At 45.9% G+C, this 16,466-nt stretch overlaps 1 protein-coding gene across 1 annotated transcript in view; it reads left to right on the top strand.

Annotated features, from left to right (window-relative positions):
- The window catches only part of LOC130377277 (trichohyalin-like), a 69,627-nt gene that overhangs the window by 39,401 nt on the left and 13,760 nt on the right, over window positions 1–16,466 (top strand). Inside the window, exons 6-8 of the mRNA XM_056584318.1 lie at window positions 8,298–8,450; window positions 9,815–9,967; window positions 12,908–13,249. Coding sequence (XP_056440293.1) covers window positions 8,298–8,450; window positions 9,815–9,967; window positions 12,908–13,249 — 648 coding nt within the window. The remainder of the gene's footprint in view (window positions 1–8,297; window positions 8,451–9,814; window positions 9,968–12,907; window positions 13,250–16,466) is intronic.

Genomic DNA, 16,466 nt, shown 5'->3' on the forward strand with positions numbered 1-16,466 from the left:
ATATGTTGATTATAGTGTCTGCAAACAGCAGCCTGCTGATTGGGTTAGCATATTACCTTATATCACATCGCTCCATTCATCCCCATTGTGTGTGTGTGTGTGCGTGTTTTTTTTTTTTATTGCCCTCATTTTTCCAAATCACTGTTTCCACTTCTCCTGTTTCCTGGGCGAGGTTCCAGGCTACTGCGAAAAAGGTGATTCGGAGTAATACAGTGATATGAATGCACAGCCAATGCACTATGAAAACACAGGGACGGAGGTGATGGGGAAGTACATATATATGAATGCATCGATATCTTTATTCATAGTGGAAGGAAATAAATAGTGATGCCACGTCGGGCAGTCAAAGCTTTGAAAGGTGATGGTAAAATTTTACCGTGTGTGTGTGTGTGTGTGTGTGTGTGTGTGTGTGTGTGTGTGTGTGTGTGTGTGTGTGTGTGTGTGTGTGTGTGTGTGTGTGTGTGTGTGTGTGTGTGTGTGTGTGTGTGTGTGTGTGTTTAGGTCAACAAGAGTGAGATACTGAGTGGCTGGTGCTTATTTTCACACTTTCCCTTTTCTGGTTATTGTAACAGCAATCTCGTCTTATATAGCAACCATTAAGGATTGCACAATGGTACAGCTATGGTAGCATTTTATTGTGAAAAACCCTGCATTATATGCATGTACTTTACATACAAGCACGTGTCTGTCTCTCTCTGTGTGTGTGTGTGTGTGTGTGTGTGTGTGTGTGTGTGTGTGTGTGTGTGTGTGTGTGTGTGTGTGTGTGTGTGTGTGTGTGTGTGTGTGTGTGTGTGTGTGTGTGTGTGTGTGTGTACCCCTGTCTTTGCCTCCTTTTGTGAAGCACAAGCTCCCAAATTCAACGAATGATAAATAAATTAGATAAAATACACACACTGAAGCAGACATACACACATACGAACACATCATCATGTGTACTTTGTATTGTGTGTGTGTGTGTGTGTGTGTGTGTGTGTGCGTCCGCAAAAAATGAGTTCAAGTGAGTGTGTGTTTGATGGGGTGTTTTTTTTTCTTCCATGGCCGACGTGGATAAGCATATTTTCGAGGATTGGTTGAAAACAAAATAGGATTTGATTTAGTGAAGACACAGAATGGGTCGGTGAGGGGAGGAGGGGAGGTGGGCGGGGAGGGTTATTTTAGAATGGCCTACTCAGATTGTTAGGGAAAATGAGATTTCATTTGCAGCTGGGACATTGAGTGATGACACTGTGTGTGTCTGTGCGAGCGCATGCGCCTGTGCATGTGGGTCTGCGCTTTTGTGTGCGTGTGTGTGTGTGTGTGTGTGTTTGGGTCTTCGCGGGCTCACGTGTGTGTGTGTCTGTGGGTGTATGTGTGTCTGCGTGAATGCTTGTGTGTGTGTGTGTCGTGTGCGGGTCTGCATGGGCTTGTGGGTCTGGTGTGTCTCCGTGGATGTGTGTGTGTGTGTGTGCGCGTGTGTGCGCACATGTCCCCTGTGTCACGTGTCATCGTTTGCGTGTACGGCAGCATGTACGCGGGCTGCGTGCGTGGCCATGGTAATGTATGGCCGCCATAATGGCCCTGCTATGCAGTCTGGCCTGGCGTCCGCGTCGGGTGTCCTTAGCATGGCTGCATGGGCGCCGGCCACGGCTGGGGGCGCAACTCTATCTCACACTTCAACACTCCACTGACTGCCTCACTCCTGGGAATGGGATAACAGCCTTGTGACTATCTGCGTGTGTGTATGTGTGTGACTATGTGTGTGTGTCTCTGTCGTTTTGTGTGTGTGTGTGTGTGTGTGTGTGTGTGTGTGTGTGCGTGTGCGTGTGTGCGCGCGTGTGTGTGTGAGCCCGAGGTGGGTGTTCAGGTGTTAGAGAAAGATAGAGATTAAAGAAAAAGGTTATTATATGTTTTATAGGACCGTGTGCACCTGTATGGTGGTGTTGCGTATTGGGTAAGCATAGTAAAACTTATGGGGATTATTTTGTCAACGCTCTTCAGGAATGCATCCAATAAGGGGGGGTTAAACAGAGAAATTAATCTATTAATTCTTTAACATGAATAAATATATACAGTAGGGTCTCACTTGACACTCGCAGACTAAAGCGCTATTTAGTCGAGCGTCTATATGCATCTACTATTTGTGGTGCACGTGGTGTCGGTAGAATTCCACCGGCATCCTCCTCGGCTGTCAGCTAACTGTTCGATACCGAGAATTAACATCTATGTAAACCCACCTAACGTCAAGAGTAGCCGTGAAACGCTGTTTGGAAGCCACAGCACACAATACTGTTTGTGCGGTAAACTAGCATATTTGACCACGATGCGAGTCATAACGTAGCCCAATTAAAGCTGTAGTACTTCACATAGAACGGTCCAAGTATTAAGCGCATGCCAAAAGAGAATATGTATGTTTCATCTTTCATAAGTGAAACATGGTAATAATATATCAGTCGTTATTTCTCTATGCTTTTCAGTTCTTCCGCTAAACCATTTCCATCAGGTTGACCTCGCTACGTTTCCTTTTAGCTCGCTCCTACTGCGCCTCAATTAGCTCTGCTAAAACACAAATAAAAAATCCCCAAAAATGTATGACCATACGACAGAAACACACGCACACGTGCGGATACATTCCCTGGAAAGTGAACAGGGAAACACGGAGCACACAAAACACACACGCGCCATTAACAGCGTGATTAGATGGTCGTGTCTACGTGTGCTGTTTGCCTACGTCTGGAACAAGCACCTCTCACTCTGAAGAGAAAGATCTTATTTGTATCACACACGCAAGCACACACACACACAGACACACACACACAGGCTGGTCATGATTTAGCCATGCATATAGTCGCACCGGGGAACACACACACAGGCGGTAAATGAAAAAAAGATAACCAGGGCAATCATTCACGTCGGCCATCTTTAATATATATAGGCTGCTACGCTACATGTCACGGCTGTGTCACATGGGATGAAAAACGAACCCTGGTTATCTGGAAATTACACAAAAAAGAGGAACTGACTTAATATTCAGCAGTAGCTGAAGGCGTTGGGGGGTGGTGGGGGGAGGGAGAGTGGGGGGGGGGGGGGGGGAGAATGGACATATAGATGTGGAGCTGGGGGAGGAGCATGAAGAAGAAGGGGAAATTAATCAGTTTCATCATCTCAATGGAAATTTTGCTAACCACGACCTCAGCACTTTACTTAGCCTATTAGCGGCCAGCTAGGTGCTAGCACCACACGCTGTCCTCAGTCTTTGCTAAATGACTGCACACACACACACACACACACACACACACACACACACACACACACACACACACACACACACACACACACACACACACACACACACATGTATTTGGGTACAAGAGAAGACACACAGAACATAGTGTTTTCGTGGGGGAGAGATATGCATTCTATATATATGAATCCAAAGTTAAGTTACTTTGTGTATTTGTTTGTGTGTGTGTTTGCATGCGCGTAGGTGTGTGCGTGCGTGCCATCAGCAGGTGCAGAGGCCCGCTTTGCAGCAGGGATAAGAAACCCCATCAGTGTCCGTCGTACTTTCAGAGAAACTAGATCACAGGATTTCTTTAGCAGCAGTAATTAGCACGTACAAAGAAGAAAAAAAAAAGAGCCTTGAGGAATCAGATCTAATCATAACAAAGTGTGAAATTATTCTTAAAGAGAAGAAAAAACCAACCGGGTGGGACCAGCCCGGCTTGAGGTTTCATTATCTGTCACCGCCAGAATCATTTCGCTCATTTCACTTATCCTCGTCACTGGAGACTTCTGAGTCTTTAACTAAGTCTGCGTCTGTCTGTACTTAGCAATTTGCTGCCGTTTATACAGTACATCTGGAGCAAATGCACACAAACGCCAGATTGGATAATTTTTTTGGGCCACATTTCATTCCTCAAATTTAATTACAGTTGATAATAATTTGGGCTGGGATTGCCTTACTATTCAACTGCACAACCTTTCAAAATATGGTATTTTTCTCTTTGTCTGTTCCCTGTGTTTCTGTGCTTCCGTTTCCCCCTCTCATCAGGGTTACTAGAGTCCATGTAAACATATATTAATCAAATCAATTATTTCTGGTAATGAGAGAACAGTGTAAACATTCTCAATCCATACACATAAAAGTTATTCCCTATGAGCATCGGCAGCAATCCCACAAACTTACCTTGTTGGGTAAGTTGTGTTCTGAATCAACTTTACCTGTTCTGTTCTCTTTGCCGGAGAATAACAGAGGAATCTACAATTCAACAAAATGGCTGCCGTGTCGTGCCCTTCCCGACAGTGGTAGGGAGTCACCGGAGAAAGTAGCGGGAGCGTCTTTGATTGTGTTCCAGGCAGGGGCCAAAATGGCATATTTGAAGAGGGGGAGCTAAGTGCCTCGTGTGAGCGGTTGCGACGGAGAAAAGAGCATAATTCAACCGAGGGAAGAGTTGAGGGGAAGATGACGACATATGGGCCAGCCAGTTTAGCCTGGTTTAAAAAACAACAACCCTAAACCCTGTAAAATCATTCAACTGGATTCCTTGTTTGAAAATCGAGGCGGTGAAATGGTTGTACTGGGACAATGAGACGTGTCAATGTCACTAAAGATTTTATATATTTTATGCAGTCTTTTTTTATTTATTTCCCTTTTTTTGCAAGGCCTCCCATTTAAAAATGTCTCTTATACCAGAATCTTCGGATGTCTGGGATATAAAAGTATCACACTCCCTACAAGGCAGAGCTACACATACATATATCTATCTACGAAAAGGAACATATTGATAATAAATAATAATAAAAAGAAAGAATCTGGTATTAGAATCATTAAAAGGGCGGATTCTGTGTGCGAACACACACTCACCCACAAGCACGCGAAGACACACACATTCACACAAACTCAATGACATTTTCACCGCCAATTTCACTGGTATCGCTTTCCTACCCTGACGCTGAAATGAAACACTTATTTCATATCCTTTCAATTATCCAGATTACCAATGAGCTTATTGAGCTGCGCTGTTCATTCAAATTGAGGTACAAGTCCCCGCCGGGGCCGCTGGCACTCGTGGTGGATACGTGTGGCCATAAAACACACACTCACACACACACACACACACACACACACACACACGCGCACAGGCACGTACGTGCGTGCAGGCCACTTGATCTGCATGTCATTATGAACTTGATCCAGTGCCAAGGTTCTGCCGAGAAAAGACATCAGAGTCAAATAAGCAACACCTGTGCGATTTGTGTGTGTGGGTATGGGTGCGTGTGCGTGCGCGTCTGTGTGCGCGTGTGCGTGGCTGCGTGCCTGTCTATTTGTTTATTTGTGCAGGCACTGCATCGCCAGCGAAAGAGGCAGCTGTGAAAACGACATATGTTTAATTGAATTAGCTCCCGATAATGTATTCACACTGGCTGCCAACGAGCAGCCTGGCATTAAAAAGCTCGTTAGAGCAATTAGTTAATTAATTGTCTGTATAGCGCCGCTTCCCAAAGAGCTATGTCTTCATTATCTGATGACTGCCTGAATGGTTGAAAGTGAGCTGATAATGCATTGCTGTCACACTGTGCCTGTATGTGTGCCTGTGTGTGTGTGTGTTGGGTGGGGGTGTCTCGTTATAAGTATTGCGTGCTGTGGCTGAGTTTGTGCCTGTTTGTTTTAGTATGTGTGCTTTCTGGTCACGTATATACACTGTGTGTGTGCTTGTGTGCGAGAAAAGGTGTCTGTGTGCGGGTATGGGTGTTTGTGTGCGTTAGTTTGTCTGCATGTGTGTGCGTTTGTGTTCCTCTGGTCATCCTAGGTTTGTGTGTGTGTGCGTCTGTGTGTGTGTGTGTGTGTGTGTGTGTGTGTGTGTGTGTGTGTGTGTGTGTGTGTGTGTGTGTGTGTGCAGCGGGTGGGCATTACGTGTGAGGTAGAGTGCGAGGATCCAATATAATGGCGAGCATCTCAGTGAAAGGTTATGTGGGGGCTGCTTCTCCCACAGGTAAAGACAGAGGCCCCACTCCCAGCCACTTTCTAATCTCTCTTTTATTAGAAGTTAATATCTCGCCCGCTCACCCTCTGTCTATCTCCCTCGCTCGCTCTCTTTCTCTATCTCTCTCTATCACCCTGCACTCCCACCTGCTTAGAAATCGTCCTTCTCAATCTTTTTTAATTCAATTATATTAGCCACCTTCTTGCCGTCTCTCGTCCTCCCGCTCTCGCTCTGCCCTCCATAACTCCAGGAGACGTCCTTTCTCTCTCATTCTCTCTTCATCTCTCTCTCTCTCTCTCTCTCACTCTCACTCTCACTCTCTTCTCTTCTCTTTCACCACAGTCTATCCGGTTCTCTCTCGCCCTCCTCTCAACCCTTCCTTTTCTTTGTCCTGAAACGTTAAGTTTTTACTGGTAAGCCACGACAGGGGATAGTCCAATCAAGGATTTACGCAAGCCTTTTCTCTCCTCTGTCCCTTTTTCACCTCCTCAGCAGAGTAGCCGGCACGCAGGACGGCTGAAATGAATAAAATGAAATAAATGGAGAGAGGAGGAAGGGAGGGGGGGGGGTAGGGATGCACAAGGAGCGAAACTTTGATTGCTAAAGTAATGAGACTTGATCAGATTGAGGTCTCTCTCACTTTCTCTTCTCTCTCTCTCTCTCTCTCTCTCTCTCTCTCTCTCTCTCTCTCTCTCTCTCTCTCTCTCTCTCTCTCTCTCTCTCTCTCTCAATAGGGGCTCTGCTAATATAAAGGTTGGGGGCTTAAGCACTCATTTGAAATAAGATCTTGAATTTAATCTTTTCTCTTTCCCGTCCCCCTTCTTTAATTTCTTTCTTTAGCTTGCACCCCCCACCGAAAGATGGAGACTCGCTGCGACCCAAATGGGCGAAAAAGTTTTAATCATCTCCGTTGGTGGTTGCATTCGTAGTCGGAGGAACCAAGTTTATACCTATCGCAATTCACAGGGGGAATCCAATGTATTAATTATGATATAATATAATACGGTTTGAATCTTTTGACTTCCGAGTCTTAACGCCAACATGAACCCCTGCGGGGGTCGTGGGAATGATGTGGGCGACTTATCCTGCTGCCGGTGACCAAGAAGACGCAGGGTGCCAGGGCTGAGAGACAGGGTTGAATACGAATGAGAGTGAGACTTTTAATCCAGCAGCGAAACGGGTTGATCAGTGTAACGGCACTTTACTCTCAGCCGGCCCTGTCTTGAAGCGCTCTCTTTGGTTAGGTTTATGTATAGGATTGTTTATGCGGATGTATGTGCGTGTGTGTGTGTTATTGTGTGTTTGTGTGTCAGGCCAACGGTCTGCACAGGATTCAGGGGACAATGTTTGTCTCCATTGTCTAGACCCGCAGGCACTTGGTCTTATCTGTTTAGCTTTTACACATGCCTTTCTCCGGGAAATAATCATTTGGACTTGTTTTCCTGAGCAATAACATATACAGACCCTCACTCAACTATCTTCCAGCCCGGCTAAGTCCCTCTTTCTTCTTTCTTATGCTCTGTGACGCTCTGCTCATATTGGGGAGTCAACAGTCGGTCACCGACTATCAGATCCGTCCCTTTGGCTCGACATGAAAAGCATAGCTTAGCCCTACGGAACAATTCAAATATATGTCGGGTTCATGAGATCAAGGTGTGGTATAAGGCTCGGAGTGCGCTGCACTGAGACCAAACTTGTCTGCGTTTCACATACAGCATGCGAGAACATTTTGCGCCCTGATTTGTTAACAGAGGGACATTTCTTATAAGAAAGGTGTAGATCTAAGTAATGTTTAACACAACTCGGAAGACGGAGATGTGTGTTTTTTTACGCCCCCCCCTGTGTTGATAAGATAGCACTCTGTCCTGGCATCTCAAATCTACAGTGTTGTGCTTTGCATGAAACCCGGTGTCGCTGGCCGAACACAAAACAGCACTCGTATCACATCATTGTCGTAATATTTATGCTGACCTTTGCCGGCCTGTTCTTCAATTTCTGCCGTTTGACATGCTGACATTTTTTACGCATTATGGCCTCGGTTTATTTTTTTTGTCAAACTGACACTATTACCGCCGGAACCTTTACTAATATCAGCGGAACATTCAGTATTGAACACCAAATTGGACCCGCTCCGATACTTTACGGTTTATCTCATGCAATTCCCTCCTTTAGCGACACGCACCAACCCACACACCCCCTCCCCCACACACGCACACACACACACGCACACACACGCACACGCACACACATCGAGCAGTAGAGTAGACCAGTCGACGGCAGAAAATGACCAGTGATATGGCCTCCTTAATACTTTATGATTGTACATTTCCCCAGATTGTGCGTCTGGAGGATTGGCGCGGGAAGGCGGAGGGAGAGGGCTGGAGGGTCGGAGCCGAGGCAGCGGCGCTCCAGACCCGCCGCAGGCTGCTGTTAGCGGGCGGAGACCCGGGGAGACACGCCCAGACGGGGCAGGACAGCGGGCTGCAGGTAACCACTGTTTGGATGTTCGTGTGCGTGTGTTTACATTTATGTGACTAATCACAAGTCTTCCAGTCTGTGGAGTATTCCGCTGTGCAAATATGTGTGTGTGTGTGTGTGTTTGTGTGTCTGTGTGTGTCTGTGTCGATGTGTGTGTGTGTGCATGCGGGCCTGTGTGTTTGTGTGTGCGTGCCTGTGTGTGCACGTGTGTGTATGTGTGTTTTTGTGTGTGTGTGTGTGTGTGTGTGTGAGTGTACATGTTCGTGTGCTTGTGTATACATGTTTGTGTGTATGCATGTGCTTGCGTGCCTGTGTGTGTGTTTAGTACATGTGTGTACATGTGTGTTTTCTGTGTGCGTCACTGTGTTCTGTCTCTGAAACCTCCTCAGTAATCTAACACAGGGCTCATTTAACACATCGCTAATGAAGGGGGACTTTGGATCTGAAACAAACACACAAAGACGCACACACACACACACACACACACACACACACACACACACACACACACACACACACACACACACACACACACACACAAACATGTACACACACATATATATGCACAAACAAACACGGGGTGAGGAGTTCAGCTTCTGTCTGCTTCCTTTTTAAAACACTGCGTCTGTCTCCCTCCAAACAATTACTCCCAGCGTAATTAAGGTCTGTTAATTAAGGTTGTTACGGCGACGGGGTAACGCTGTGTGACCTAAGTTGAGGATCAGGGTGCGTCATTAAGTCTGTACAACATCAATAACAACAACAGCCACAACAAGGGTTGGAGTCAATTAGAAAGGCTCTCTTTGAAAAATGGGACAAAGAGTGTTTTCTTTGGGCGTTATTATAGTTGAAAGGGATTGGGTTGAAATTAGGTTTGATGAGGTATAACGCGGACATGAAATACTCGCACAAAAGACATCATTCATGTCCCACCGCAGCTGTCAGTTTTGAGGTGCACATGAGACAACTTTAAAGTATGAACCAGAGTTCAGGTTAACATTGAGGTATTTATAGTGTATTTATTGTGTTATTTATAGTATAGACATAGACTATACAAATAATGCAGATTACATTTGCATCACGTTGATATTTACTTACTTTGAGCGCACACGCTGTGTGTGGGTTTGTACTCAAAAAGTTTTGTGATGCTTTGTTGCATTTAATTATTGCGTTGTGCTTCTTTGTGAGTGTCTCTATGTGTTTTTAGGCCCATTCATCATTCACCTATTTTTATTTCTGTTTGTATATGTGTGATATTTTTGCATGTCCGTCTCTCTCTTCATCTGTGTGTGTGTGTGTGTGTGTGTGTGTGTGTGTGTGTGTGTGTGTGTGTGTGTGTGTGTGTGTGTGTGCGTGTGGGTGACTATAAGCAGCGTGTCAGACACTCGGAGCCGGATGCTGTGCCTCAGTGCAGAGACTCTCAGGGGTCTATAGAGAGAGCTCTCTCCGTGCAGGAGAAACACTGTCAACAGCTGTCCCTGGACAACTCCCAGCTCCCAGACAGCCTGGCTGCACTGCAGAACAAGGTGCAGTGTGACACGGCACACACACACACACACACACACACACACACACACACACACACACACACACACACACACACACACACACACACACACACACACACACACACACACACACACACACACACACACACACACACACACACATTTCTGCACACTATTCACAGTAACACTCACACACACACATATCCACACGTGCACGATATACACATAAACTGTCACAAACACACAAGAACACATGCAAATGATTCACTCCTCAGTAATACACGCACACACACATACCCACACACAAAGACACACACACACACACACACACACACACACACACACACACACACACACACACACACACACACACACACACACAGTACTTACAAATGTAAATACACTCTTTGAGCACAAAAGATGTCCACTCACACACTACATACACACACACACACACACACACACACACACACACACACACACACACACACACACCACACACACACACACACACACACACACACACACACACACACACACACACACACACACACACACACACACACACACTCAGTGCTTACAAATGTAAATTCACTCTACATGCACAAAAGATGTCCACACACACACACACACTCACGTGAAGGAAGTGTTCGGTGCTTAAATTAGGCGGAGGAAGAGAACAGAAAAAGCACCTCCCTCTCTAAATCAACTCCAGTCAGGTACGTCAGGGAATTCTCCTCATTTTTAACTTCCTTCACACTTAATCATCCCTCCTTCCTCTGCTCCTTCTCCACTCCCTCGTTCCCTCCCCCCCTCCCTCCCTCTCTCTCTCTCCATATTTAATACCTCGTCTCCACCATCGCAGCACCACCATAGAGGAGCGGGGAGGGTGGGGGGGGGTGAGAGTACAATAACGAACCGTGTTCGTTTCAGTATCACTTAACCACCAGAGAGAAGCAGCAAATGCAGAATGAATCTCATTTTCGTACTATTGTTATAACTTCCTCCCTTATTGTTCTTTTCATTTTTTTTTTCCTGCAGATTATTTGATTGTTTTGTTTCTACTGCAAGCACTCTTCTTCCAAACTCACTTTATTCTAACCTCCCTCTATACACACATACCACACACACACACACACACACACACACACACACACACACACACACACACACACACACACACACACACACACACACACACACAACACACACACACACACACACACACACACACACACACACACTTCCCACACACTGCCACCAAGTCCAATGGTAATGAATGGGAACATTAAAGACTCACACCCATGATGAATGGAAATGGCCTTTCGGTCTCTATCTCCCCCCTCTTCCCCTCTCTCTCTCCCCCCTCTCTCCATCCCGCTCTCCCCCCCCCCCCCCCCTCCCTCCCCCCTTTCCCTTCCCCTTTCTCCTTCTGTCTCTCCCCAGGCCCCTCCAGGTACATCACTAGACATGGTCGCAATGTGATTTAGGCTCAAAATTAACCCATTTGCCGTGTCCTTGACCAGAGCCAGTCATTCATCTGCTCCTCGTGTTTCAGTGGGGGCCGGGGGGGGGGGGGTGGGCGGGGGGGGGGGGGCCTCGCGGGGGGAAGACTCAAGCTCAAAGTCTATTCTTCACGCTCTCTCCGGGAGTTCTTCCTCCACCACACCACCTCCTCGACCCCCCCCACACCCCCCCCCCGTACCCCGTTTCAAATGCGTTCAATATGTCAGGGTTTTTGAACTGCCTATTACTTGTTCTGCCTATAGCTTATGAAGATAGCTTCCTAGCAGTGGCACTCAAACGGCAAAATAGCAGCGCTGTCTGCAAATTGTACAAATAAAAAGGGTTTGAAAACTGATGGAGACTAATACATTTGCATTTCTTTACGCTGAGAATGAGCTCAAATTTGATTCTGCAATTAAACAAAACAATTACAAAGCAATTATGTAAAAATCATCTTTCCTTTGAACTTCACTACTAAACCAAGGTCCTTGTCCATAAGGGACTCTCCCAGGGACTAGGAGCCCGGTCTCTTTAAAGGCCGTCTCCCCTTTTTCTCTTTTTCTGCAAGGAGACAAAGGGCCTACGACCCACTCGAGGGCCCGGGGCCCTCCAGCGAGCTTCCTCACGGTTTTATGATGTGTAGTCTGGTGGGTTTTATGGGCCCTGCAGTTCAATCACTAAGCGCCCTGGCACCGAGCCTTCCCCGATGCTCCCATTGACTGGCGGGCCCCTGGCCACTGCCCTCACACTTCATTTATTATGTGCACTCCTCCTTGTGTCTCTCCTCCTTCTCCTCTCCTGCTCCTCCTCCTCCTCTCCATTCAGTTTCTCCCCTCTCTCTTTTTTTGCTGTTTGCCCATCGGCTTAGTCTCTCTCTCTCTCTCTCTCTCTCTCTCTCTCTCTCTCTCTCTCTCTCTCTCTCTCTCTCTCTCTATTCGTTTAATGCCCTCGCTCTCTATCTCTGTCTGTATCTTGCCGTCCCCGCTCTCTCTACTCTCTTCATCTATGTCTCTCTCTATTTCATACATGAAGAAGCTACCTTCTTCATTCACTCCATCTCTACCTGTATACCGGTCTCTCTCTTAATAGGCCTTTCACCTTCTTTATCCCTCTCCAACTTCAGAGTAATAATAAAACAATAATTCATTATAATAAATTCATATTCATCTATGCTTTAACTCCCTAACTCAATTGCTATCTTTATATATATATATATATATATATATATATATATATATATATGTAATCTAACGCTTTATGAAGGGGAAAGAACTGAAGGTGAATTGCACATATTTCTTTGTGTAACTGAAAAATTAATTTCTCTCTCTCTGCCTATCTATTTTATTTTATCTAAATCTAATTTTATTTGGCTCCCTCTGGCTCTCCCTCTCTCTCTCAATCTCTCTTTATCTTGACCTCTATCGTTCCCTCACTGTACCTCTATCTCTCCAGACCTCTGCGTGGAGGGTGGGCGACCTCAGCAGGAGCCTTGGCCAGGAGAGACAGCCGGTCCATGACCAGCTACAGAGCACCAAGGAGAGTCATCAGGTCCAGGACCAGCTACAAAGAACCAATCAGGAGAGCCCTCAGAAACTGCAGGTCCAGGACCAGCTTCAGAGCCCCAACCCAGAGAGCACCAACCAGGAGAGCTGGCAGGTCCAGGACCAGCTACAGAGCACCAATCAGGAGAGTCAGCAGAATCAGCAGATCCAGGAGCAGCTACAAAAGGCCAACCAGGAAGTGGGCCGCCTGCGACAGGAACTGGCACAACTGCGTCACACTGCCGAAAAAAAGGTAAACCGGGACCCACAGTCCATTTTATGAATATAATTGCCATGTTAATTATTAGCATTAATTGTATTTATAAAGCACTATTTCTGGACCTGGGTTAGATCTGGACATGAAATGGCAATCGCAACAGGAGTAAAAAAGAGAAAATTAAAAGGAGAAAGAAAATGATTGTATGTGCGTATAACAGCCATTCATGGACACACGTTATGAGTTTTAGGCGGTCTGTTCCAGAACTTTCACAGAAAGGAAAGGTACCAACCCCCCTTTTTTATACATTGCTAAACCTTTTGTTTATTTTTGAAAACCTCACTAAAACGTAGCGGTTTATCCGGCGTTATCAGTAGGCATTGGCTGTAATTGGTTGGTTATAAAACACGATTTACACGTCGCCAACAATGTCATTAAAAACGGGAAGGAAAAAGAATGGGCTGAAATTGAACACGCGCCTTTTCAATGGGAGGCCGATGAAAAGTAATATTCTCTTTAATGTTATGCATTGTCTTTCTGCACAATGCCGCCGATAAGAGGGGTCAACCAGGTGAGGGATTTGTTCACATATTCAATTTTTTTAGGCGTAATATTCAATGATTGCCGAATACATTGTCTACTTCTATGCCGATAAAAGAAAAGAAAAGTTGTGAGCTAATGGGATGTTCTGATATTTATAACCTGATTATAAAGGGTAAAAAGGGGGCGGAAAAATGACTTCCTTCCAAAAGGGAACACCACCCGAGTAAAATATAAATGATTCTCTCAATATATATATTCCAACACTGCTGATCACTTGGCGGAAATCGTCGTGGAGCAGAGCACAAATCAACTTAATAATTACCTATTATTAACTGTCTTCTGGAATGTTTGACGCTTTGTAATGACATACAGCAGCAAAACCTTTTGATAATTAGAATAATAGATTTCTCCAAGAGGAGTCACTCACAATGCAATTCCTTCACTGTCTCAATATCCCTTTCCAATACCAATATATATGTATAAATATATATAAATTCAGTTAATAAACTCTGGTGGTGGACATCCCTTGATGTTCATGGCAACACAGGGGATTTAGACGTACTAGAGGTTACTAGCATAACATGGGGTTGAATTGGAGAGCAAGCCCAAGTACTTGGCCAACTCTGACCACTGTAGCGGGAGCACAGCTGTGGAGCCTGCAACCAGGTGCCCCTCCAGCCCTCAACTATACTCACTGGAGTCAGGGGGCCGGGCCTCTTAACGCCATTGATTGATCGGTGTATTTATCGCAGTATAAACGCATTGATTGGATACATTTATTGATTTATTGCCAACGAGGTGTTTTTGATCTGGGCACAGGTACAGTATGGAGGTTTATCTTTTTTTTTTTTTTTCTCCGTCCTGCTCTTTCAAAGCAAATCCGCCTAAGAGTTATAACCAATGTTATTGTTGCTGCAGTGTCCATTACTGTGTTCATTTCATACGAGACCGGCCAATGCACCGGGATTTTCTCTAGTGGGCCCCCAAGCACATGACCCGTGATCAAATAGAACTGTCTCCAATGGTCTACTGTGTGTGTGTGTGTGTGTGTGTGTGTGTGTGTGTGTGTGTGTGTGTGTCTTTGATGTTTGGATTGGTTAAGTCAACAGTTGGGCCATTACTCTCTCTGTCCAGAGATCTGGTTTCTGCTCCACATCTGGCCCTGCTTTACCCACTGAAAGCTGTGCTGTTCCTCTGATCTACAGCGCACACACATGTGCTTCCCCCCCTCCCTCCCTCCCTCTTCTCTCTCTCTCTCTCTCTCTCTCTCTCTCTCTCTCTCTCTCTCTCTCTCTCTCTCTCTCTCTCTCTCTCTCTCTCTCCCTCACACATTCACATTTGCAATTAATCACTCACTCACACCTCATGCCATCAGGATATTGAGAATGACAATGTGTGTGTGTGTGTATGTGTGTTCTCACACAAGTCAATGGAAGGGTGCAGTGCTAAGTTAAGTATTTTTCTTTGCAGGCCTAAATGTCCTAACATTAGCACAGCTGAACAAATAATTTGAACACTCTCTCCCTCTTTTGGAATGCACTCTCCTATCTCTCCTTCTCTCTGTCTCTCTCTATTTTCTCTCTCTCTCTCTCTCTCTCTCTCTCTCTCTCTCTCTCTCTCTCTCTCTCTCTCTCTCTCTCACGCTGTCTCTCCTAATACACTGCCCCATACACCCCTCCGTACTCTCAGCCAAGTACTGAAAAACACGCAGACGCATCCCGGATGAACTTGTGTGAATATTTAAAACTGATGTCTCCAGTCGCCTGGAAGGTTCTGGACGTCGCTTCGATCCATCTGATCGGCAGTTTGTTTGGCGTGCGCTCAAAAGCCACCACATTCATTTGTCGACACCGCGAAACAGCCGTGTGCAATGGGGTTCCATGTGGACAGCAAGTGGTCGGATTGATCAGACATAAGCTGCAAAAGTAGACCTAATCCCCAGTCTAATGCACCTCATGCACACATCAAAACTGACACAAATAATCGACACGTGAAACCATCTCTTTTCCAGCGATTTGTATGTTTTTCTCTGTTCTTTTTGTATTTTTCATCCACAGCTGTCTATCTTTCACTGTCTTCTTTTCCCTTTCATCTATCTCTTTGTCTCATGCCATGGGCATTGTGTCTAAAAGGCTCCCGCACACACATGCACGCACGCACACACACACACACACACACACACACACACACACACACACACACACACACACACAAGCACACACACACAGCTGACCATATGTTTCTGTAGTTAAACATGCGGTCTGGGGGTAGTGCTTGTCCAGACTTTCTCTGCTGTGAGCCTCGACTGTAGTGAAGCCATTAACATGACAAGAAAGCTTTGTCTCCAGGAGGGGCTGGACCCTCATCCTGCTAGGCACACACACATACGCATACACATATGCATACGCACACGCATACACCACACACACACATAGCCACCAACACGGATTCACGCATGCACCCACACACACCCCCCCACCACACACCCACACCAACACACACCCCACACCATCAACACCACACACACACACACACACACACACCCCCACACCACCCCACACACACACACACACACACACACATTCACAGCACATACACAAGCGTGCACACACACAGATCTTCAGAGTTGGACCTGGCTATGAAACTCTCCCATCATGAACTCAGGCAGGAAGCAGGCACGCCGTCAGCCAGACAGACGGACCTAGACAGA

This window comes from Gadus chalcogrammus, chromosome 23, assembly GCF_026213295.1.
Source record: "Gadus chalcogrammus isolate NIFS_2021 chromosome 23, NIFS_Gcha_1.0, whole genome shotgun sequence".
In the NCBI taxonomy this organism is placed as follows: domain Eukaryota; kingdom Metazoa; phylum Chordata; class Actinopteri; order Gadiformes; family Gadidae; genus Gadus; species Gadus chalcogrammus.